The following is a 24,581-nucleotide window of genomic DNA, read 5'->3' as shown; positions in this document are numbered from 1 at the left end:
CTGCGGGAATCCCGTGACCCGTGGGATTCCCGAGAAAATGTCAGCCTCTAGTACGCAGCGCTCATGGTGCGTTTAAAGACGGCTCGGAAAAACACATCCCCACATGTTAACAACAAATTAAACAATTGCAACGGCTGGAAAAAAAGTGCGGGGGATATAGGGCATACATAAGGGAAGTGGGGGACATGTCCCACACATACCCCGGTTATGCCTTTACTTGGGTGCTACGGGGGTGCTATGACTTTTCCAGGGGGAGCTATAGCACCCCCTAGCGCCCCCCTGGCGCCGCCAGTGCGTCTTACCCTTAAGATTTTATTTTGGCAAAAATACCTATTATTGTAGAGACATAAAACTTGCAAACAAAACTAAAGTCTCCTGTTTATCACTGTTTTGGTTAGTCCAGGTCCAAAGAATCTGCTTGGAGTCAGAATGTCTGCCAGTGTTAAGAAAACATGCTCATTTGTTTAGACCAGGGGTCTGCATCCTTTACAATCCAAAAGAGATATTTCTGCCCTTATTTAGGTCCAAAAACTATGGTTTGTTATAATATTAAATTAATGTTTGTAATAACATGTGTGATGGCCAAATCTATGGCCACACTCTAAAGTCAGTAACTCCTTTTATACACTTTATTTATATTTTTTCTTTCATACAAACACAATGATATTTTAGTTGCAATAAAAACATTTATTAGTTGATTTGGATACATTTGTTCTATTTGTTAGTGTGCCCATTTAGTTAACACGTGTGTTTATGTCAACTTAATTTGTTGCTTAAGATTAACTTTGTGTTTGTTTTTGCAGGTACTTACCTGCCTTGGAGTTGCCAGACTAAAGATGGGGGCCAGGGCTCAGCAGGTTCAAATGCTAATTGGACTGCACCACTAGTTCCTGCTGGCGAGGGGGATTTGTAGTTTCTTTGTTGAGATAAGTTTCTGTATTTAAGTAGATATGAGTGTTTAAAGTTTAATATTTTGGGTGTTCATTTTTGGGTCTTTAGTTTAGCCAAACTTAGCTGTACTGTTATTTGTTTTGTGTTGTTTGTAATTGTATTCTGTTTAGTTACCCCTATTGTGTCTTAATTGGTCTGATCAGCCAGTATGTAAACCCTCGTGTGTCATTTTTTAAGGAAGGTCAGTTATGTTTGTTTGTGCAGCCAGGGTTTGCATCTTTTTTTCCCGAGTTCGGTTTTGTCTTGTTTGACCTCTTTCATGAGCTCAGGTTGTCTTTTTTTTTGTTAGTTATAATTGTTGGGTTAAAATAATAGAAACTCTATTTTTCTAATATCTCCTGGGACTCCTCCTGTTTTAACTCGGTCCTTCACAACATGATTGACATTTATTGGTATTTTTACATGTTAGGACAGAGAAAAATAAAAACAAACTATTGTAAAAACAAGGGGTGAAAAAAACAAAAACATTTTTTAATTCTAATTCCTGAGGCCCATGTGAGTCATTTGTGTTTGTAGAAAATTAATAATATAAGCATCAAGTCCAAAAAAACAAAGTATTTATTAGAGGGGGTGAGCTTTACTCCACTGCATGCAACACTTTGCACTTGGTGTTGGAAGGCTTGGCTTCAGCTGCTCAGCCATGGAAACCCATTCCATGAAGCTCTCTGCTCTGTTCTTCAGCTGATCTGAAGGCCACATGAAGTTTGGAGGTCTGTAGCTGTTGACTCTGCAGAACGTCGGTGACCTCTGTGCTCTTTGCTCCTCAGCCTCCACTGAGCCCGCACTGTGGTTTTACATAGTCTACCACTTCGTGGCTGAATTGTTGTCGTTCCCAATCACTTCCACTTTGTTTTAAAACCATAACAGCTGACTGTGGAATATTTAGTAGCGAGGACATTTCAGGACTGGACTTATTGCACAGGTAGCATCCTATCACTGTACCACGGTGGAACTCACTGAGCTCCTGAGAGCGACCCATTCTTTCACAAATGTTTGTAGAAGCAGTCTGCATGCCTAGGTGCTTGATTTTATACACCTGTGGTCACGGAAGTGATTGGAACACCTGGATTCAGTGATTTGGATGGGTGAGTGAATACTTTTGGATATAGCACTTTAGAAACACATTTTTAATGCTGATGTAAAACAACACTCACTTTGTGCTGTGAGTTGTCAGCAAATAATGAAAGAATGAAGAAACAAGCTGCTCATGACTGGATCTTTCTGCACCATGATGGTGCTTCATTGTCAAAAAACAAAACTGGATTTTTCTCTTTTATACATTTCAGACATAACAGTAAAAACGAAGCAGACAATGTGGTGAATGCTCTCTTTATTTCACTTTTTACACAATCCAGAATGTCATAGAGCTATGGGAAACAGTTTAGTTAAACATTAAAAAGGGCTTTAATCTGGGGTTATAATAAAATGGGAACAGCACGGTTTAGGTAATTCAGCATCGAGTGCAATTTGTTGTCTAGTCCGGTGTAAAACAACACAAAATGAAAACAATGCAAAGTCACATCAGAATGTTTATACAGTCCCTTTATCCAGGAAACGTTTTTTTCTCAATGAAGTGTCTAAAAATGACAGTTTTAATGCACAAAACAATAATACTCCATGAAAGGTTACAATACTATTGCTTGATTTTTTTTCTCTTAATCACAGTTGTAAATTGGTGAGTTTATTTACTCTATAATGCACCAGCAGCTGTTACAGTTTTAAAGTCTTGGTGCTCACAGTAAAATTACTTTCTCTGTATGATTAAACAGGTTTGTCACAAATTTTAACACCATTTATGAAAAGGGAGGGAGACAAAGTGAGACAGAAATTGAAAGTAAACATGATCCTCTGTTTTATCCATTTTTAAACATCCATCACCAGATGACATTAAGGCTAGAGGTAAAACTTTGTTAATTGGTATTTTGTAGATGCACATCTTCTCATAAATATGGGGGGAAACTAAAGTAAGGGCTTTTCAGGAACAAATAGTTATTGATTCTTCAAACAAAGCTGAACAAAGCTTTGATTTCATTAGTATTTACGCTCCCTTCTTTATTACATTTCTGTTGCTGTGTGGCTAAAAAACTGATTCAGCCTTAAGTCACAGAATCTCGTCACTTAAATTGAGCATCAGTAACACTAACTATAGCATCCATATTCAAGTTTTTGCTTTTGTTCCTCTCAAAAAGAAAAATAGAAATGATCACAGTTGTAAACATTCAGGAGAAAGAACTTGAGTTTTTGCGCAGAACCCATAAATACACGTCCCGCCCTGAAATTATTGGAATGATGAGGCCAACTCTTTTACTTTAGCTGTCCATCTCTGGACTTAAACCCTGTAGAGCTGCATTTTATCTGCTAAAGAGGAGACTGATAGGACTGACCCCCTTCAAAACAAAAGAACTAAAAGACGCAGCACTGACAGCCTGGAAAAGCTGCACAAAAGAAAAACGTAAGAGTTTGGTGATGTCAGTGGGTCACAGTGGAGGGTTATTGCAACTAAATATCAAGTTTTATTCACTTTGATTCATTTGAAGTCTGTCTGTTCGTTCCTTCCGTTACAAATAATCTTGTAAGTCGTGTATTCGATCCAGACGTAATCAGCTGGAAATAAAAGCTGAAGTGCTGTGCTCTTGTCTCATCAAACCCGAACATTTTCAGCCGACAGGCAGCAAAAGGAAAGGAACTGGCCTCACTGCTCCAATACTTTTAAACAGTGAGTTGACCTGCTACATCGAGTTGCCTTGAAAAATGCACATGTAAACAAACACGATTATCTTCCCCCACCCTCCCCAAAGATGAGCATTAAAGACACAATCAGGCCATTTTGAGGTGGTGTTCTGTGTTCAAGTTAAGAACACCTAATGCCCTCCATGTTGTAGACTGAAAGCTTTCTGAACTGCTAGTCTGGACAGAACTGACGAGCTGATAATGTGGACCAAAGCAGATTGTGACTCGTCAACATTTTTAAGCAGTTCAAGCAAACTCTACTATATAAACCTTTTACATTGCTTTTAATTTTGTATGCAATGGTTGTTTCAGCAGAAACTTTTATAAAACTCCCAACTAGAGCTGCCTCAGGCTGCACCAGAAGCGCTTCAACTAGCTGCCGCCACCATTAGCAGTTGCAAATAACCCCAAACTTCTACTGAGTAATGGTCGTCATAAAGATTCTTGCGTTTGGACTAGTCGTCGGCTCGTCAGTCCTATCAGAATTAAACTCGATTTCTCCAATTTCGGGGTCGCTCAAAGAGCTATCTGGAACAGGTAAGATAGCAATCATTCATACCTTTCACCCAAAACCCCACTTTAAAATGGCCGGAACATCCATTCAATGAGTGGTTTAAGGCATTCATTAAATGTGCTAACAGGAAATCGTATGTGTAGTATTGGCCTGTAATCTGAGAGAATACAACCTTTAGGCCACTCAGACCTCAGCGGTGCACAGTGTATGTATATTATACGTTAAACATAAAATGTTCTGTGTAAAACCGGCGCTGTTACTGAGTTTGTGGTAATCAAAGTTCAGCAATAAAAAAATTCTGTTTAGAAATGAAACATTACTCTTTGGTTCTGTTGATGTAATACTTTTGACTTCCTATTATTCTCTCTTTATGTAAGATTAATTGTTCAATAAGACAGAAAACACTCCTCTGATGTGGGTAAATAACCGTAAATTGAAACAAAGCTGATCCATTTAGAACAGCATCTTGGTGTCGATTGAAGAGAAACATTGCTGCATTTCTGCCTGGGTAACAGTTACCGTCATCACTGCGAACAACAAAAGAGCTTCGGAAAAATGAATTGGAAGGGCTACATAGTTTAGAAAAACAGGTAAGAAAAGGGCAGAACAGAAATGCGGAGGCGTGTGTGTGTGATTGTGTTCGACCCGGAGTGGAGTTATCAGCTATGTACAGCACAGCAGCTGGCAGACAAAGGGTTGAGGATGCTGAGGACGGTGTTTATGTGAGTCCGATTTCCTCCAGAACGCTGCGAGGGGTCTCTGCTTCCTGTGAGAGCGAGAGAAGAACCACATCTCCTGTGAAGCGTTTGTGAGCTGAACACAACGGGACAAACGTAGACGCTGTGACAACACTGATCTGCCCTGATGCCACCGGAGTCAAACGGACACGGTCTTAAAAAGGAGCAGTCTGTAGGACTGACTCCTCAACTTCCTAATCCAGTTAAATCAGATTGGTGGAGTCTTGTAAGCAAACTAAAGCTTGTGTGATTGTGATTTTTCTTAGGGTGCAAATTTAGTTTGGAAACAAAAAATTTAAAAAATGTATTAAGTCTCATAATACATATTATTTACTTTAATCAATAATATTAATAATAATAAAGGCCCCATATTGGAAAGTTAAAGTCCCTGTGTGCAACTATTATTAAAACTTTGCTGTCAGTTTCAGATTACGTGGTTATTTTTTTATATAAATATTCTGAATGGACTCCAGGCAGCACTGAAAGTGTTACAGCTGACTGCTGCTGTCACCATTCATTCTGGCAAATAACCACAGAATTACACGTATATGCATATTGACTAGCCATTCCACAGAACCCCTCTTCAAAATGGCCAAAATATACTAAGATAAGTCCTTCTCAGGTTATAAAAACAGAAAACTATAATTACTGGCTTTCTGATTCAGGGCCTGTACTTTTCCCTTGTTTTTTTTTTTTTTTTTTACCCCAAGTGTTTGATTGTTCATAAATAGAAATATTCCATATCAGCTATTACAACTATGGCTCAAAGTTAACAATTTGACAACTTTTTTTTATGTTCCACAGAGCTGCGCTAGCTTCTACTGCATATTGTCCAAGAAATCATCAGAAACGGGTGGCGGTTTGAGGCAAAAAGAAAAAAAGACACACTTACTTTGGCATCCTAAAACAAGGCTCAGCACAAAAGTAAAGAGAGGCGTTTTATCAGAGAAGTGAGACCAAAAAATATAAAATAAAAAAATCAGGTTTTATGTTAAAAGTAAGAAAACAACACATTTCTAGAGTGGCTGCTGTGAAGTTCTTTCACTTTAAGCACAAAAAAGCTCAACCCAGACTTTAAAGCTATCAGCTATAAATATACTGACACCTCTGCCACATTTTATTTAAACTAAACATTCCATCTGACAAGCAGCCGAGCCTTAAAACAGTTCAGTTTGTTTCTGACAGATGAGCAAAGCTGAAGGAAACGTCATTTTAATTTGTTAACCTGGACTGCAGAAAGGGTCACATTGTGAATATAAAACACAAAAAAACCCTACAAGTCAGAGACAGATTGGTTAACAAAGGAAGACACCAGTGTGCTCGATGGTTAATAAGTCATTAATGATTTATTTATTATAAAAACTGATATATTACTGATTTCATCATGATGGTTAAATGGGACAACTTCATTTTATAAGACATACGGATAATGACATCATCAAACATGATTTTTAGTCAAAAACAGCAAATTATTCATTATTCATAATGAATAAATAACTAACAAGGCTAAACCACTGGCATGTTTAAAAGGTTTTTTGTCATGATCTTTATATGGCCAAGCAAAAAGATGCTCCTCTAATTTGTGCAAACTGCAAAATCTTTCAGCCTAACCTCTTAAACCACTTACCTCGAAGGTGTGCTGCTCCATTTAATCAGAAAATAATCAAATTTTCTTCAAAACATTACCAACAGGTTAAAGTCAGACAGACACTGAATTGAATAAATCCTCCATCCTTTGCTACATTCTGAGCACATTTGTTCTCCTTTCAATCACCTTTGACAGCTTGTAGACGTCACAGAAAGAAGAATGAGTCGAACGCACGAGGCCAACAACAGAAATCCACAAAAAAGGAGCGAAAGGAACAGAAAATACAAAACTTACTTAGCATTCACTACCCACACATGTTTAAAGGTAATATAACACAACCTGGGAGGCAACTAATAAACAGAAATAATACATTTTTGGACAAGCTAGATTGGACCGTTATGAAGTGGGGTTCTTTGTAAAAGTGTAAATATGAGCGTTCAGCTTGGACAAGCTGCTAGTCCAATCCACTTCGGTCTTGGCTGCATTCAAACCAGACGTTAGCTTGTTGGTGCTGTCAGGATAAAATGATTTCTCTAGACTGAGGCTGTTCAAAGACCTATCCACAACCCTAAAATGGGATTAAAAACAGAATGCAGTGACTTGCAAATCTCATAAACCCATATTTTATTCACAACGGAACATAGTAAACATATCAAATGTTTAAACTAAGAGAATAGATTTTTTTATGGCAATTTGATGGCAGCAGCACATCTCATGAAAGTCAGGACAGGGGTAACAAAAGGTTAAAAATAAATGAATAAATTTGCATTTTGTAGCTAAATAGGTTAACTGGCATTAGTTTTAGTAAGAGGACTGGGTATACAAAGAGTAGTAAGAGAGAAGTAAAGATGGGCAGGGGTTCACCTGTCTGTGAAAAACTGTCTAAAAACATGTTCCTCAGTGAAAAAATGGGATAACTTTGAATGTCCCATCATCTACAGTTCATAATATTCACAAATGCTGTTTAAAGCTCTGTCAGGCAAAGAAGAAGCCAGATGTGAACACCATCCAGAAAAGGTGCCGCCTTCTTTGGGCCAAATCTCATTTAAAATGGACTGAGGCAAAGAGGAGAACTGTTCTGTGGTCAGACAAATCAGAGACGCCACATCCTCCATACTATAGAAGAGAGGGACCATCCAGCCTATTCTCAGTGCACAGTTCAACAGCCTGCCTCTCTGATGGTATGGGGGTGCATTAGTGCCTCCGGCATCGGCAGCTTACACATACAGATACAGGTTTTAGAACATGTGCTCCCATCCATATGATGTCCTTTCAGAAAAGGCCTTCCATATTTCAGTAAGACAGCATTAAACCTCAGACTGCATCATTGCAGCAGCAGGGCTTCATGTAGAAGAGTCCAGGAGCTGAACTGACCTGCCTGCAGTCCAGACCTCTCACCAATAGAAAACATTTGATGCGTCATGAAATGAAAAACACAAGAAAGACCCAGGACTGTTGATCAGCTAGAATCCTCCATCAGACAAGAACGGGACAAAGATTCCCTCCAAAACCTCCTGCAGCTGCTCTCCTCAGCTCCTAAATCTGTTGGTAGAAGAAGAGGGGGTGGTCCACAGAGGGGAAACATGACCCTGTCCTGACATTTTTGGTATGTTTTGCTGCCATGAAATTCAAAATTACCTTATTAAAAAATATAAACAAAATTTGATTAAATATTTGATACGTTTAGTATGAATAACATATGGGTTTATGAGATTTGCAAGTCATTGCATTTTTGTTTTATTTGACATTGTATACAACGTCCCAACTTTTTTGGAATTGTGGTTGTACAACAGGTAAGATATTACTTATTTTTACTTAGAACACCACTTAAAAAAGGCCAAACTATTCCATTAAAATCATAAGTCTGAAGTCTGTGTTTAAGTAACCCTAGAATTCACACAAATATGTCAAGCGACTGATTCTTTAGGTACATTTGTTTAAATAATTTACACCTAGATTACTCAGAAAAATGCACTGAATACTTAAACACAGAGGCTTTTGTGCACGGGTGCTGCAGTCTCTGCGACAGGGGGCAGACTTTTCCCACACAGCAAGAGGCAGGAGCACAGGTACACGAAAAAAAACAAAAAAAAAAAACATCCATCATGAAAAAAATAACACTGATCTAATTTGTCATAGGTTTAAAACAGAGGCTTTTATTTGTGTGTCATCCTGATCCAAGGGTGTTTTCTGAAGCCAAAGACAATCTGTCGAGTGTTTAAGCCCAAATTAAAAAATTTGCCTCGATCAAAGTTGTGGGTCCTGACGACACACAATACAAACACTCATAAACATAAAAATAGATGTTCAGGTGTTCACAGAAAATATAGATAATTCAGTAGAACTATGAAAGTCATGTTACAAAACATTTTCATGTCTCAGAAACATGACAGTGACCTTTATATCGCTCTTCTTAGAAATAAGCAGCCTTAATGTTAAAACCTACTTTAATTTCAAGCAGTTTTCTTTAAAAACATTGTATCATGATTGTCACATCGAACAAACTGAGTCTATTGTTACACCCCCGAACCATTGACAATGTCAGGTGCTCAGAGCAGAAAGAAAGGTGCCAGGCACTGAGTAGCTCAGCATGCAGGGTGGGTAGCAGCAGCAGCAGCAGCAGCAGCAGCGATGGCAGCCAGTCAGTACACAGGCACATTAAAGTATTCATGACGGGGCTGGGGGAGAGAAATGCACACAGCTTAGAAAACAAGACCGCGTCGAGTCGTAACATTCAGCTGCAAGACATGCAGGACACGGAGGAGCAGGCAAAAGGCATCGCTTACAGACAAACTACTCTCCTGTTTCCTCAAAGAGGCTCAGAGCATGCTCATGTCTGGATGATAGGTTTGAGAGGGGCAAAATGTGCTAAAATACCCAGTAATTAGTTAAAAAAAGAACATTTTAAAACGGTGACCTGAATCACAGTGACACTCAGTTTTATCCAACTATGAGTTCAAAGTAAACATATTAACACAACTTACATTTATCAATAGAAAAGTCGTAGTAGTATGCAGTGCTAATAACTACAGCAGCATATTAGGGTCACAGAAATAAAAAAGATTAAGACGAAGACTTTTTGTTTCCTAGTTTCAAGAATAAAAAGTCTAAATATTAAGAAAAAAAACGAGTGGTTCAATTATTAATAATTGTTCCAGATCTGCCCGTCGTCATTTCCAAAGCGTACTTCAGCAGATTAAGTGGGCTGAAGTGCAGAGAACGGGTAAGAAAATAGTGTGGCACTTTTGCCAGCCGTGCACATAAAAATAGCCTGCGATTTTCAAATGTGGCTGCGCAAAAAATGCAGCTGCACTGCTCACTGGTCATTTGGTCGCAAACGCTCTGAACTCAGTGAGACTGCAAGAAAAACTTGGCATATTTTTTCACAATTTTTTTTTAGTCACACACTGATCTCCAACACCCGCAGTGCAGTGAGACAATACCTTTTCAGACTCTTATTGTGAAGGACTGAAATAAGTTTTATGACTTTTGCTCATTGATGGCTCTGTTGCTGAGTGAGTAATAAACACAGCAAGTCAGATAAACCGCTTTGTGTTGTTATTTTGTAGTTTAACATAAAAACACTTGGTTGCGTAATTATCAATAATAAACCCAGTCGGGTTTGGGAGCATAGAGGGGTTTACTTCATCAAGCTGAGTCTTGAAACTCTATTTTGACCGTTTTGACTTTAATCTTGAAACTCAGAAACAAACAAACAAAAAAAATTCCTTTTCAATTTTTTTTCTTCTGTGATAAGCCTTCATAAATAACAAACGTCACATAAATGGAAACAAAAAGAGAAAACTAACACTCGTTTTCAGTGTAAGTGTGTCTAATCAGCTGTAAAGACGTGACTACTGGTAGGGACTGGGAAAAGAAAACAGAAAAAACAATCGGAACAAGAAGGAACTGAGCTACAGACTGTATACAGTTATATATAAACCCCAGTAAGAAGACTACGGGACTCTAGTGGTACAGACAGCCTATATCCACAGACACAAAGTATTCACCTTAGTCGACCTAATTCTGGAAAAGACCAGAGGATTCTGATGTCATATTTGGGACCATCACACCTGTGAGGCAAAGAGTTTCATAAGGACAGAGGCAAACAGAACGATCCATGGGTTCTGCGGTCAAATCTACCAACCCAGAACACTACACTGGTACAGAACGTGCTCGCAGAGTAGGAGAATAACTCTGCACCACCTCCACAGCTATGTCCCTGTTCATGGGGACGTCTCCGCTCTATTTGTCCCTGATGCCTCCTATGCTGAGCCTAGCTGAGCCGCAACTCTTCAGAGGCTCCATTATTCCAAAAGAAGAGTAAAGAAAAGCACCCGTCAGCTTTTGAGAGACAGAGAGAGAGGGGGGGGGGGTTCATTAAAGGCTTATCAAAATCACCTCCACTAAATCCGCTGTGGTATGTTTTCCACGTAATTCGTGCACGATGCACTTTCTGAGCTCTACGAACACAAGGCGGCAGGTCCAAAATGAGTCCCCAACGCTCTTCTTGCATTGTTTCACCATGCGGTTCTTGGATCCAATCCATTTCTGGATTTTGTTTATCCTGTACCACTCCATTATGACACTGTTGTGCTTCAGAAAGTTCCAGCTGTGTAACCTGATTACTAAACTGCACCTTCGAGCGCATTGTGAGCCAAATCGTTTCCTCCTGTGTCACTTACAGGAACTCCAGCACCGCAGGTATTTTTTTATTTTTTTAAGATTTGATCTGATTGCAGTTCTGATGATAAAATAATCTCAATAAGAGCACATAATAACTCCATTTCTTCTAGTCCACAAATTTTTTATTGTGTTTAAGCCAGAAAAAGATCAAAACCAACAATGAGTGATCCAGTTAGCTGGTATTACCGGTGCAGTCAGACCAAGCCTCCAGAAGAGGTAGTAAAGGCCAACACATGTAAAAAGCACTCCCACCGACCACTTCACTCAAATAAAAAAAAAAAAAAAAAAACATATTGCCATGCCCATCCGCATCCTCGCTGACCAAGCAATGGCTGACTGGCTTCACTGGCTCACCTTAAGGCAGGCCTGTCGTGTCTGAGTCAGACCACCACTGAGGCTGCTGGCTGTTTGGAAGGCTATTTTTAATAAATTTAAAAAAAAAAAGTGAAGCTACTCAACTTGTGTTCATTCTCTATTTCACAATGCAGCCCAAACGAGCCAGGTTGTATCAAATACATATACAGTCCTGCTCACCATTATTGGCACCCATGAAGTTTAAGTACATATAATGGAATATTTACTGAAGGAAATTCATCAAGTGAAACAACATTTTATTGCTGATAGCTTGTGCTTGATGCAAAACAGCAAATGATCAAAAACATTTAAAAAGATAAACATTATGAGGAAAACAAAGAAAAACATAATTTTTACCATGCCAATGGTATTGGCACCCTTTGCTGCAAATCAATATGAAAACCCAATTTGGCTCACCTGTTGCAAATCACACATAAAGATCACTTGTGATGGACTGCCTCCACACATGTGACATGAATTAACCAATGAATGATGATGAAGATATTCACTCAGCTATGCAAATCATGAAGGGGTGCCAATAATGGTGAGCAGGACTGTATACTGTATATTAATGTCTGGACAGAGGGTCAGACTCACTGGATGACAACCCTGCTGGGATGTAAAAACTCAGCCAGAACGTGGATGGATTTTGCAAGGTCTTTGAGAGGTCTACAGGTGGATATTAAGACTGTGGGCTCCCTATTGGATATGAAAGGTTGTGGAGAGTTTTGTAGTGAGGTTGTGGGGGGTTCCATCATTGTGGTGGCAGCGTATCCACGATGTGTGGCTCATACGCGCTGGCGTAGCTTGGTCGTTGAGAATTTGAAGCAGGCTTGAACACACGGACCCCATACTTGGGCTACAATTCTATTGCACTGCAAAGGTAGTGCTTCAGGGAAGTTAGTGCAACGCTACTGGTGGCTCAGCCTCCATGCGCCACAAACAGCTGTCCTTCTTTCGCCTTGTGGCGGCAAAGCAAGAAACACTCAATTTCATCGTGGTCAGAGGAAGGAAACAAGGTAGATGTGGTGCTGCTAACTATTAGAACCTTTTAGAAGAGTACTAAGTGAGTAGCAGCATCATGATTGCCAAATTCATCGCAATCCACAGACATTCGGATATGTTGTGGAATAAATAAGATCATCATCTAGTGTTGAAGAGGGCCTAACTGAGTAGCATCTATATTAGACACACCTCAGCCAAAAGGAACACTGTGACCTTAAATAGAAAAGAATAACTCTAAAGCTTGTTCCTTGTGGCTTTTTAAATGTGTTGAAAGAGTTCAGAAAAAAGGCATCTTTGGATCTACAATAATGAACGATTATTTGATGAAACTCTTCCCCATTTCACATAAATACACACAAATACTCCTACTGAGTTAACCAGCATCATAACACCACTTTTAGGGTTAGTTAAATCAAATATATATTGTGGATATGTTGAGCCTGCTTCATAGTATAGCTTCGATATACTTCCAAATCAAGACTTGCACTTTTTATATTAATCCATGACTAAACATAAAGAAAGTGATTACCTCTTGACTGAGGAATGCTTGTTTCAAAGGCTTGTTCAGAAATCAATATTCAGTCAATTCATTCAGTGCTGTTAGTATAAGCTCAGACCAGTCTCCACACAGGCAGCATAGCCCTTCAGATTAGTATTTTCCTTTGTATTGTATTAATTAGAAAAGCCTAAAAATAATAATTTTGTTCTTTCCATGTTTTCTTTAGCTAAAGGAAAAGGAAGTGTAAAATTGCCAACAGTTAATGCAGACCTGTAAAGTGTTGGATTATTCTGCCTGTCAGTGAGACTGTGTGTATCCAGAGAAGTTTCAAGCATTCATTTGAGTTCATGCCTGCAACGACCCGCACAGTGTGCCGTGTATGTTTCACTCAAAGTCACCAGGGTCGTCAGTCTGACAGAAACACATGCAGATAGAAGCTGGAAACCCATGCTGACTGAGTGCACCAGTCTAGTAGTTACCAATTCCCTGGACAGAGGAATGGATAAACCTTTACAAGATCTCCTCATTTGGTAAACTTCCCCAGTCTTCGCTCTGGCTCTATAAATACAGAAGTGAGCCAATCAGAGACTTCTTTTTCTCTCTTCCTCCCAGGGTAAACTTGGATCACTTCACCCCTTTCTATATCAGGAAACATCAAAATTATCCACTTAAAAACAAAAAAAAAAGCTCACAAAGAACTTACCATAAGCCTTTTAGGGTCACTGCAGTCTTTTGATGGCGACATATTGAGCCCAAGTTATGCGCTTCGTCACTAAAAGCTAAATCTGAGCGGCCTTTTTCAGCGTTTCTTTTTTGACACTTTATGTAAACTGTCCCCCGGTGCTGGCCTTTCTTTCCAAATAACATCGCTTTTCTTTGGCGGATGTTAATGGGCTGTCAGCAGTGACCTGATTTCCCATCCGAGAGCTCATTAGCTCTGGCCTTTTGGAGCACTATCTGACTGAATGTTGAGCAAACAAAAGCAGCAAACCATCAGCTTGACTAATCAGATCTAATGTATTATGTTCTACTTTGTCATACCGCATACTGCTAATCCTTTTTAATCAGTGAACTCTAGTTCTGCTTCAGTTTTCTCTTTTAGGAAGCCCATGAATTAGATGGCTTAAAAGCTCCAATGACATATGCGTTTTAGAAATTTAGGTTTTCACACTGTAGTACATGTCCCAACGGGGCTACGCCAAATCACACATATGATGAAAACTTTAGGCTTATTATTTAAGGAATAAAACTGGGATTCAGTTGTTATTTTAGACGTTCTCGCTCAAAAGGTGCTGCTTACTTTCACCAAAGCCTACTTTTGCAGTTTCTGCCACTTAACTTTGTGCTCATACTTTTGTGGGTACACAAAAAAGCCACTTATCAGATGTGCACTGATTCACAGATGGGCGTGTGCACAATGTGTGATCGGATTGGTAGAGCAGCAGGCTTTATGGGTTTAAACCTCATTTTCTCCATCAGTGTTTATTCACTGTTATTTTAAGATTTTGTCCAAAACAATGAAGCATGGCTGGTTAAGGTTTCTAACTTGACTAACAATAATCGTCCTCTCCTCGTGTCTGTTATCTGTGTAATAAATTTGTCCGTAGCTTTTAATTTCAGCCCAGAGCTGGCTGCTCAGATCTGGTTTATTTCTTGTCCAATTTTTTTTAGTAACTTCTTGTTTTAAAACCAAAGTAATTTGTGGCTTTTTTTGGTTTTCTTTTGGCTACGTACAGCTGAATAGAGAATAGAGATTGCTCGGTCCTTCCCTCCTTCAAAAAAAAAAAAAAAAAACAATCAACGTCCCCAAAAAATGAAAGTCACATGCACAAATATGTGCATTGCCGGTAGTTGATCTGATGATGGTCGATGGAAATCTTTTAGCGTATCCACCCAACTGTCCAAACTCCCAGAGAGGTCAGGGTGCGGCACGGGGGTCTGGAAATGACACCTTAAATTATCTAATAAGTAAAACTTTGCTGCTGTGAGTTTGAGTCTGACTATTTAGAAGGTACAATTTTTACTCTCTGTGTCACTCCTAATTTGCAATTCCGATTGTTCCCTCTTTCAGTGAAATGTAAATGTAGGAAATGAATGTTTGTGTGGTCTCAGAAATAATAAGGCTTTGTTTCAGCTCTGATTACTTCCACCTACAGCATTATCCTGCTCTGAAGGGACTTTAACAAAGCAAAATTTCTTGGTTACTACCTAGTAGGATCTAAGCATTGGTTTGAGTCATGTTTCAGAGTTGATGGTTAGTGCCTAAAAATACGGAGCCATCAGAGATTTCAGTTTTGCGAAAAAGTCAACTTTAGGCAGAGAAAACGAAAAGAAAAAACACACCAGCAGCTCCTGGTTTCATGGCACAGTCCAAACCTCTGAGCAACTGCTGCTGGTGCGTTTTTCTTTTCCTGCTAGCTTTTAGTGTTGTTGGTGAATCTACAGTCTAAGACTACTGACCTAAATCTACAAGTTGGGGAGTTTAGGAGGAGTGACATAGACTGTACCTGCAAACAGGCGCATCTGAAAGTCTATATTCTGCAAATCACAACAGTAAAGAATACACAGGCAAAGAGAAAAACATGTCAGCCGCATTCAAGATTCAGCAACCTACACACAGGACACACGAAGCTCAGTGACGAGTATGACAATAAAAATCAGAAAAAGCCATTTGAGAGACCTTAGAGGACAGAACGTGGTATTAGCAGTTCTGACCTGCTCCCCTCGATAAACAGAGGGTTAATTCATTCTGGGAATGGATGGAAATTTTACAGAGTAGTTGTGCGGATAAAGTAGCCATGATTGTATTTATTTATTTATTTATTTATGGCTTGCAATGCCATCTTCACGATGTCTGATTCTCTGTTTGCTGCCATGGCAGCAGGGGATCCTGGTAAAAATGGTGCCAGAGAGAACCCGCCTTGTTAATGGGACTTTTTAAAAAATATTTTAGCACAAAAATGTAGAGTTAATCGAAAACTATATGTAAAAAAAACACAAAAAAACCCCCCAAAGGAATATGCTGGTAAGAGAAACAACTGCTAATAGTCAGATTTAGACTATTTAGAGCTTCAGTGGACAGATCGTCTCTGTTCGGATTCTGCTGGTGGACAAGGCCTAAATCCTTTAAACTTGAGCAGTTTTACTATACTTTACAAAATTGTTTTATTACCTAACTTCATCTCTGACTCAGTCGGCTGTAAAGTTGTAGCTCTGTGCAGCTGTAATTTTATTCCACTATCTATTCTCTTAAGCTGCGGTTATCAAATACTTCAGTCGAGTACGCCATCTAATAATCGATTAATCACATTTATATGCACTATGTGAGTTGTTCTCAGCACAGAAAGCTCAATTCAGTTTTTTTTCCTATTGATTAAAAACTCTTGTTACGTAAAAAAAAAGCTGACAGTCACGTATAAGTTGTGTGTCCGGGGTTGAAATGTCAAGATGTTTTCTTACAGCTTTGGTTGTTGTTGTTACAAAACAATAAAATCACAAGTACAGGGGAGATGTTGTGTTTGGCTTGCTTAGGTGCAACAACTCGTCCTTTGACTAAAACAAACGTTTCGAAGCAACGTTGTAAAGAAGAGTAGGCCAAAGTTCCTCCTTAATGATGTGATAAAGACGGACGGGAGCTGTTGCCGCTAACGGTGGTTTTTCCACACATAGCTTTGTTTTTGTTTAATAAATTATGGCATAGTGGTAAGAACTGAATAATTGTAGAACCTGGTAAAGACCAGATTGTTTCTTTTTACGTCCTGAACCTAAAACCATAGACCTGACGGAGGGTAGGCTTTCTCTTACCCATGACTGAATAAGAGTCTGTAAAAGCAGCTAATGCAAACATCTCCTCATTCTGCTGGTCCACAGTAAAAGCTGGTAACATTCAGGGAGGGTCTGTTGTCAAGCAGTCCCTGTTTATGATAGTCTATAACGAAAACTAATCTAGTCAATGAATCCGTTTTCAGCTGAACAAGTAATGAAAGTAATGGAACAATCCTCTTCCACAAAACACACACGTTCATAAATACTTAAGTAAACACTTATCTTTTTAGGTCTTTTACAGGTCTAAGTGTTTTGTATTAATAAATAAAAAGGTGTTTTTATTGTGCCGTCACCACAAAAAACACAACAAACAAGGGTATCGTCACAACAATCTGAACTAAAATGTGTGCAGTAGTGTAAAAATACGTTAGTATTTTACATTCCTCTGTTTGGAAAAAGGAAAAAAAGTCTGTACATGCTGAATAAAAACAGGGTATATTACAGATGTAAAGAAAAACAGCGAAGCTTACCCAACAGAACAAACTGTTTACAGAGGAACGGATTAGATTTCTTACCTCCTGCAGCAGGTCAGCCTGCTCGATGGCCTTCAGGACGTTTTTTTTGGACGTCTCCTGAGCCTCCCCACCCAACAAGAACTCATCTAGAATGAAGTAAGCCTTCTCAAAGTTGAAAATAATGTCTAGCTCACAAACCTGTTCAAAACAAATATAAATAATCCAATTTATTACAGTATTCAGAGGCTGGGCAACAGGTTGCAACGCAACAAAGAGCAATGTAATCGTAGATGAAAAAAAAATAAAAAGATACGACAACACAAAACGCACACTGCCGAAGTATTTATCCAGCAGCTCCACATATCTGTGGATGATTTCCAGAGTGATGAGCTCGTTGTCCTGGTCCTCTATGGCGCAGCAGAAGTACAGGCTGGCGTACCTGCAACACAAGCCAGCCAAACGTCAGCTCAACAAACACCTTTTACTGCAAACTGCAACGTCAACCAGACCAAAGTGCCCTGCAAGGAGAGCCGACTCTCTACACACAACTTGGACAGGAACTTTAAATGATATACTGTTTCCCTCTTCGCCTAAATGCTGCTGAGAGAGCACTTCTCTGTTATTATTAAGCACGGCTGCTCACTGTGTGCAGAGCATTAATTAAAAACCAGAGGCCAGAACAGAATGCTGAATCAGTTAAGCCCCATTCTGCCACGGTTCCTTATCCCCGATAATCCCAAAGGCTCTCTTTAAGCATGTGATGATTGGCTAATAAAGGAGTTGGTCAGTTGATCCCCTTGGAGCCAGAGGGACAGCAGAATGGACCGAGCAGTGGACTTAAGGCGAACGTCCGGAAAAAGAGTGACCCACTTCTCAAACAAACAGGAAGGCAGCTCCTTGCTAAAACTCCAATCTGTTTCTAGAGGGATTCTTTAGATTCCTAATGTTTTCACGATCTATTTCATTCTGAGCCACATTTAGGAAACATGACGATGGATTTTAATTTTATACCCGCCTCATTCATTTGTGATAATAACATTGCACACAACAAGTGGGACTTTAGAACAAATGCAACTCAAAGTGGGATGGTTTTCAAAATATTATACATCTTCGTGTTACAGCTGGCAGTTTGAAATCTATCAGATGCCTTTATCCATTTGGCATTATTGGCATACAGTTGCTTAAGGATTTTAGGCCTATATAGCTGCATGGTCAGTATTTGTCATCACAGAAAGCTCATAAGTTTAACTGAAGAAAATACTTTTCAACCACAAAACTTTACCTTTATCAGGAAACGCACCAACAAGAGGTGAACTGGTTAATGTGGTCCTGAATTCATTAGGTATCGAAATTCTTTAGCTACAATTTCCAACTTTCTGACATGCCGGTTCTGGTCCAGAGCAAAATCTCACATTTTATAGTGTCGAGGAGCCAATAAATGTGAGCGAAGATCCAGCTGCTTCCTCAACAGGACAAAATCATTTCAGCTTTTAACTAGTTTGATCAACTGTGTGACTGTTTATTAGGTAACTCTTCCTAAATGTAAAATATTGCTTCATTTCTACATCATAAATAAGAGTTGAAGCTAGATGTTTACATACACCATATAAAAAGAGAAAACTATTTTTTTCTCAGTGCCTGACATTAAATCCGACCAAAAGTTAGGATTTCCAAAAATATTTATACTTGTGAAATACCTGAATAATGAGAGAAAGAATGACTTTCTTCAACGTCACAAGCCTTTATACAATTTGGGAAAGCCCAGATGATGATGTCCTGGATTTTGAAGCTTTTGATTGGTTAGTTGACAACATCTGAGTTAATTGGAGGCACAGCTGTGGATGCAAATGGATGCACCTCAAACATGCTGCTTCTTTGTGTGGCATCATGGAAAAATTAAAGGACATCAGCCCAGTTATCAGGAAGAGAATTGTCGACCTCCACAACTCTGGTTCATTCTTGGGTACAATTTTTCAGATGCCTGAAGGTTCATCTATTCAAACAAACATCATCGCACCGCTCAGGAAGGCGACAGGTTCATCTCAAGACATCACTCAGGAAGTTAAAGCGTGGGCACAAATGGGTCTTTAAATGGACAATGACCCTGAGAATACTGCCACATTAGTTACAAAGTCAGTGTTTAGGAGCGGCCATCACAAAGCCCTGATCTCAGTCGTATAGAAAATTTGTGGTCAGAGCTAAAAAGCCAACAAACCTGACTCAGTTCCACCAGTTCTGTTAGGAGGAATGGGACAAAATTCCTGCCAACTATTAAGAGAAGCTTGTGGAGGAAACCCAAAACGTTTGACCCAAGTCATGCAGTTTAAAGACAATGATACCAAATACTAAGAAAATGTCTGTAAACTTGTCATTTTGAAGAAAGCGATAAAAAAATTAACAAATAGAAATAATTTTAAGAATCCTAACTGACCTTTAATAGGAAAGGTTTAGTCTGATTTAATGTCAGACAGTGAGAAAAAAAAATGGTCTATTTATACAGCGTATGTAATCATTGGATTTCAACTACAGGGGAAATACAATCCTGAAAGGGTTTTCCTATGATAAAACAATAAAGTTGCCTGTCTAAATAGCATCGGGCTCAAGTAAAGCAAAAAAATTTGATCCAATGGTTTCTTTTTGTGAGGAAAAAAAAAAGATACATATTCGAACGTCATAAACAGAATAAGCAGCTTTATCCACTTTTAAATGACTCCTAATAGCTTTGCCCTCATAAATAACCACTCAACCATTGTTGGTAAAAAAAACAGAGTTGTAATATGTATATGTGCAGACATAAATTCAATTTCTGTGTGGTTCAGGACCTTTAGTTTTATCTGTGCCTGTTGGGACAGCCTGATTCTCCAGTAATCTGCCTGCTTGTCTGTTGGCACAGCAACAGGATATAATGAGGAGAATTTGACGCTCTCTCTTCTTGTGGTCTGAGTGCACAGTGTTCAGCCTTTCCCCGAGTCCTCAGCTGAACCACATACTTTGACTGACGGGGTCTATCCGCTGCCCAGTTAGTCACAAGAATAATCCACCTCTTTGAGAGAGCACTTTGCTCTCAAGCAAGTTTTTAACAACCACCCACCTTTTGTACACAATCTTCAGGTCTCTCCACTCGAGAAAGCTGCACATTTTGGGCTTCCGAGCCAGGACCGTCTGCACCAGCTCTCTGGTGATCTTTTTTTTCTCCTTGTCAGACAGAGGCACGTACCACTTCTGGAGCCGGAGCTTGCCTTGACGACTGAACAGGAGCATGAACTGCATCTGAAATGAAGAGATGCCAAAAACAGAGACGGGAACGAGGGGATGGGAGGAAAGAGGTGGGTGGTTCGAGACATTAGAGACAGCCGCACAAAGAGACCAACAAATAAAGAGCATTCAGAGGAGCAGATCACATCCCTAGATATGTGCAGCACGATGAAGTCACTCATTCTGCTTCTGACAAGTTGTGCCAAATTAAATTAATCATTACAGCAAAACCAGGAGAAGAGAAAATAATGCGTGACTAATTTGGCCTAATTAGATCAAGCACTTCCAGGAAATTGGTATAACAAGGACAACCTGCTGCAGGAAAGTAATAGGAACTCAGAAGTTGCTGTTTATGTGTGCTCTGCTTTCAAGTGTAAAGATTAACAGGATGCTGTTTCGCTTCAGGTTAAACGAAATGATGTCCTTGAAGAGTAACAACATGGATAGATTGTCCGTGAACAACAACAATATAGTTCCTGCGACGAAGCTATTCTCCCTGTCAAAAATGATTGTGTTCAGACAGAGAAAGATGACTGTAAACACCTTACCTTCATCAACAACACGGACCTTTAACGGAAGTACTGCTAACACCGTTATTCAGCTGCTAATGTTAGCATGCCCTCACACCACCTAGCTCGTCCGAAACACGACATACGACCGAAAGTTTCAACCCATTTTAATATAAAAGCAACACTCCCTCCGCCCAAAAAACAAACACCTCATAACTACTTACCATGAATAACAGCGCTGTATTCGGCTCTGAGGAGAAGAGCTGCCCACTTCCACCCCGAAACACGGCCACTTGAAATCAAGCTTCTGATTGGCTGCTGAGACGCTCGTTTTGTCGTTCATTGGTTGAAACATGTCAACAGTTCCCGCCCCTTTGAGGCATTGATTTAGAATACAAACGCTTATTGGTAGGTTTAGACATCAATCCAATCACGAGGCTGCAACGATGAAAACTTCATAACAAACATTACCTGAATATATATATTTTTGAAAATCATGGACAGCACCATGTCTGGTGCAAACCTAATACAGCTCATCATGCTGATAATACCATCCCTACAGTAAAGCATGGTGGTGGCCGCATCATGTTGTGGGAACATTTTGTATCGGCAGGGACTGGGAAACTGGTCAGAGTTGAAGGATAGTCGAATGGAGCAAAACACAGAGACATTCTTGACAGGAACTTGGAGTGCTCCAGAGATTTGAGACTGGGACAGAGGTTCACCGTTGAGCAGGACGACGACCCTGAACACACCGCTGAGGTGCCTGTAGAGGGGTACCTGAAGAGACTTGCTGTTGGAACCCAAAACATGGCTATATAAAGTATTGACTTTAGGGAATCAATACTTAAGCATGCTCAGTCGTTTTGTTGTTGTTTTGTGTATTTTTTTCTTTATTTTTACAATAAAAATATTCTGATTCTTCAAAGTGTTAGTTATGTTGTTTAAATTAAAAGACACAAATCCCCTAAATTCATTTTAAATCCCAGGTTTTAGGGCAACGGCAATTGAGAGACTGCAAAGGAGAGTGAAACCTTTCCAACCCACTGTATACCACTGTCATCAGGAATGACTCTCACTCTTCGCCATTCAGGTGACAGCTACAGAAGTTCAGGTGCTGAACAACTGAGCTGCCCAATGGAGATGTCTAAATGCCACTAAAGAGTATTAGATAAGGCCATAATAAGCCTGAGGATTACAGTAATCCTGCCCACAAAGGTTGGGTATCATACAGCAGTCAGTCCAGCTCAGGTGAAGAAGAAGATGGCGGTCACTGCTCGTCGCGCTGCTGTGCTGTTCCTCCTGCTTCTACCTCAGAGTAAGTCACAATAATTTAGCTTCTCTGTAATAAAAATATTTTTGAATCACGATGCAGAGTACGAAACAATCTCAGTAATGATGCAAAACATTGAAATGATGCTGAGATAAAATTAATGTGACCCGGTTTCATTACGAAGAGGCCAATAAGTGGTAAATGATTGTCTTCTTTTGCACACGTGTAGATAAAAAATGTATATGTTTGTTAATTTATGGAAATAGTTGCAATATTTCAGTGCTAGTCTCTGAAGGTTTTCTACATTGTGCATTTTACTTTACCATCTGCTCTTTCATCTTTGCAGCTCTGATCACTGTTCAGGCACAGGAGGTAAGACACTTTTCCTCGGTATTAGCCTGAAATGTGATCATAACTGATACCGAGAACAAACCTTGGATTCCCTGTACGACCTCCAGGAAGAGGAGGCGGTCCAGGTAGACAAGCAGCTGCAGGAAGAAGACCAGCAGCTCATCGAGACATGGACACGTAACGTCAAAGCCTGCACGTGTGACTGCGAATCTGTCAATTCTCCTACACGTATCCCTGCCTCCATTCCACACGTCCCCCCAACGACATGGCAGCCACCTCAGGGTCACCCACTGAACTGCATGCCAGGTAAGAACTCCACCGAGGCCATAAAACAGGGCTGGATGTCCTTTATTTAACAAATGGGCATGAAGGTCAAAGTTGGCAGTGCTGAGACTGATAGTGGATTTTTACAGATGTCTGTAGACACAGATGGTGTGATAGATCTCACAGCTGTCGGTCGATCTTTGTGTCCCCGTATACATTTATCTTATCTGCACAGACCCTGCAGTGATTAGCAATTCCCATAAGTCATGACCTTAACATTTTTCAGCCACTCTTACTGGGCCATGAACTAATCGGTTTGAGGTTTGGAAGTGAACACCTGCATCAGACAAGTTGTCCTGTTTAGGTAATCTTATTACTTGCGTAGGAATGTGATGAGTAGATTAAGGAACTCAAAATAGGGCATGCTCCTCACTCCATAGCATGGAAGCAAATCTTCTCTTGCCTTTTAATGCAACTCATCCAAATATTAAAGCTCACTGTAAGACAATCATAATAATGTCAGTACAGAGTCCTTAGAGGAAATGTGAAATAAACATGTTCATTCAGTCAAATTCATATTAAGTGTTTGAATTTTCTTTATTGTTTAGGGAGTCTTAAAACTTATATTGTCCCCCACATAGAATGTCCGTACCACAGAGCCCTGGGTTTCGAATCAGGTTTTGTGTCCTCGGACCAGATCAGCAGCTCCAATCAGGACCAGTACACTGGCTGGTACTCCTCCTGGACCCCTAACAAGGCTCGCCTCAACAACCAAGGATTTGGGTGAGGCATTTCAGCTGGTTCTCTTGTCCAGATCACATCTCGCAATTTGTGGAAAACAAAACATACAGTATGCAAATGCATTACTGTTAGGTGTGCATGGCTGTCCAAATTCAACGACCAGCACCAGTGGATCCAGATCGACCTGAAGGAGGTGAGAGTGGTGTCTGGCATTCTCACCCAGGGCCGCTGTGATGCAGACGAGTGGATCACCAAGTACAGCATCCAGTACCGCACTGTGGAAACACTCAACTGGGTCTATTACAAAGACCAAACAGGAAACAACAGGGTAGGTACACTAAAATGGAGTTGGATTATGGAAGTGACGTTTAGATTTTAATAAAAAGAACACACACTCCCCATCTTTAACTTACAATTAACTCCCAAACCTTGGTTCGTCTGCTGTGCTTTATTTTTCAACCCAGGTCTTCTATGGGAACTCCGATCGCTCCTCCACTGTGCAGAACCTGCTGCGCCCACCCGTCGTAGCTCGTTACATCCGCCTGCTGCCGCTGGGCTGGCACACTCGCATCGCCATCAGGATGGAGCTGCTGATGTGCATGAACAAGTGCACCTGAAGTTGAAGTGAACTCGACCCGCTTTTTTTTCTCCTCACCATCTACCCTTCCCCAACCAACTTGCCGCTTGCCAAGGAAAAGGGGAGCTTTGTTCCAGATCTGAGAGATCCATTATCTTACAAACGACCTTGAACATCCGTCTTTGGTGAGGTTCTGAGAAAACTATAGGTTATAAAAAGTATTTTGAAGGCTTGTCACCCTCAATAAAGCTAAAGGAGTAAAAACAA

General features: G+C 40.0%; 2 protein-coding genes and 1 long non-coding RNA gene across 14 annotated transcripts in view; 2 read left to right on the top strand and 1 right to left on the bottom strand.

Moving 5' to 3' along the window:
- The window catches only part of LOC119616785, an 8,577-nt gene extending 5,451 nt beyond the window's left edge, over positions 1-3,126 (top strand). The window contains exon 2 of the long non-coding RNA XR_005232819.1: positions 804-3,126. This is a non-coding gene — a long non-coding RNA (uncharacterized LOC119616785). The remainder of the gene's footprint in view (positions 1-803) is intronic.
- On the bottom strand, positions 2,265-21,392 carry LOC108240201 (adaptor related protein complex 1 subunit sigma 2). Of its 12 annotated transcripts, none has more exons than XR_005232818.1 (6): positions 20,436-20,641; positions 17,675-17,783; positions 17,405-17,542; positions 15,572-15,602; positions 5,825-10,593; positions 2,265-4,961 (listed from the first exon to the last, which is right to left on the bottom strand). XR_005232818.1 is itself a non-coding variant. In XM_017423474.3 (6 exons), the coding sequence occupies exons 1-5, from the start codon at positions 20,612-20,614 to the stop codon at positions 10,541-10,543; spliced, it is 510 nt and encodes a 169-aa protein (XP_017278963.2). In that variant the 5' UTR covers positions 20,615-20,641; the 3' UTR covers positions 2,270-9,198; positions 10,531-10,540. The 12 variants fall into 12 exon arrangements, 11 of the variants coding, with proteins under 11 accessions (XP_017278964.2, XP_017278963.2, XP_037830157.1 ...); XM_017423474.3 differs by having other exon boundaries at positions 2,270-9,198; positions 10,531-10,593; XM_017423475.3 differs by lacking the exon at positions 15,572-15,602 and having other exon boundaries at positions 5,825-5,833; positions 20,436-20,640.
- LOC108240181 (retinoschisin) lies at positions 21,311-24,581 on the top strand. Its single transcript, XM_017423421.3, has 6 exons — positions 21,311-22,426; positions 22,728-22,753; positions 22,840-23,038; positions 23,638-23,779; positions 23,870-24,065; positions 24,202-24,581. The coding sequence occupies exons 1-6, from the start codon at positions 22,372-22,374 to the stop codon at positions 24,352-24,354; spliced, it is 771 nt and encodes a 256-aa protein (XP_017278910.1). The 5' UTR covers positions 21,311-22,371; the 3' UTR covers positions 24,355-24,581.

This window comes from Kryptolebias marmoratus, linkage group LG24 (assembly GCF_001649575.2).
Source record: "Kryptolebias marmoratus isolate JLee-2015 linkage group LG24, ASM164957v2, whole genome shotgun sequence".
Lineage (NCBI taxonomy): Eukaryota > Metazoa > Chordata > Actinopteri > Cyprinodontiformes > Rivulidae > Kryptolebias > Kryptolebias marmoratus.
Note: the sequence above shows the minus strand (reverse complement) of the source record. Positions and strands in the feature narration are given on the sequence as shown.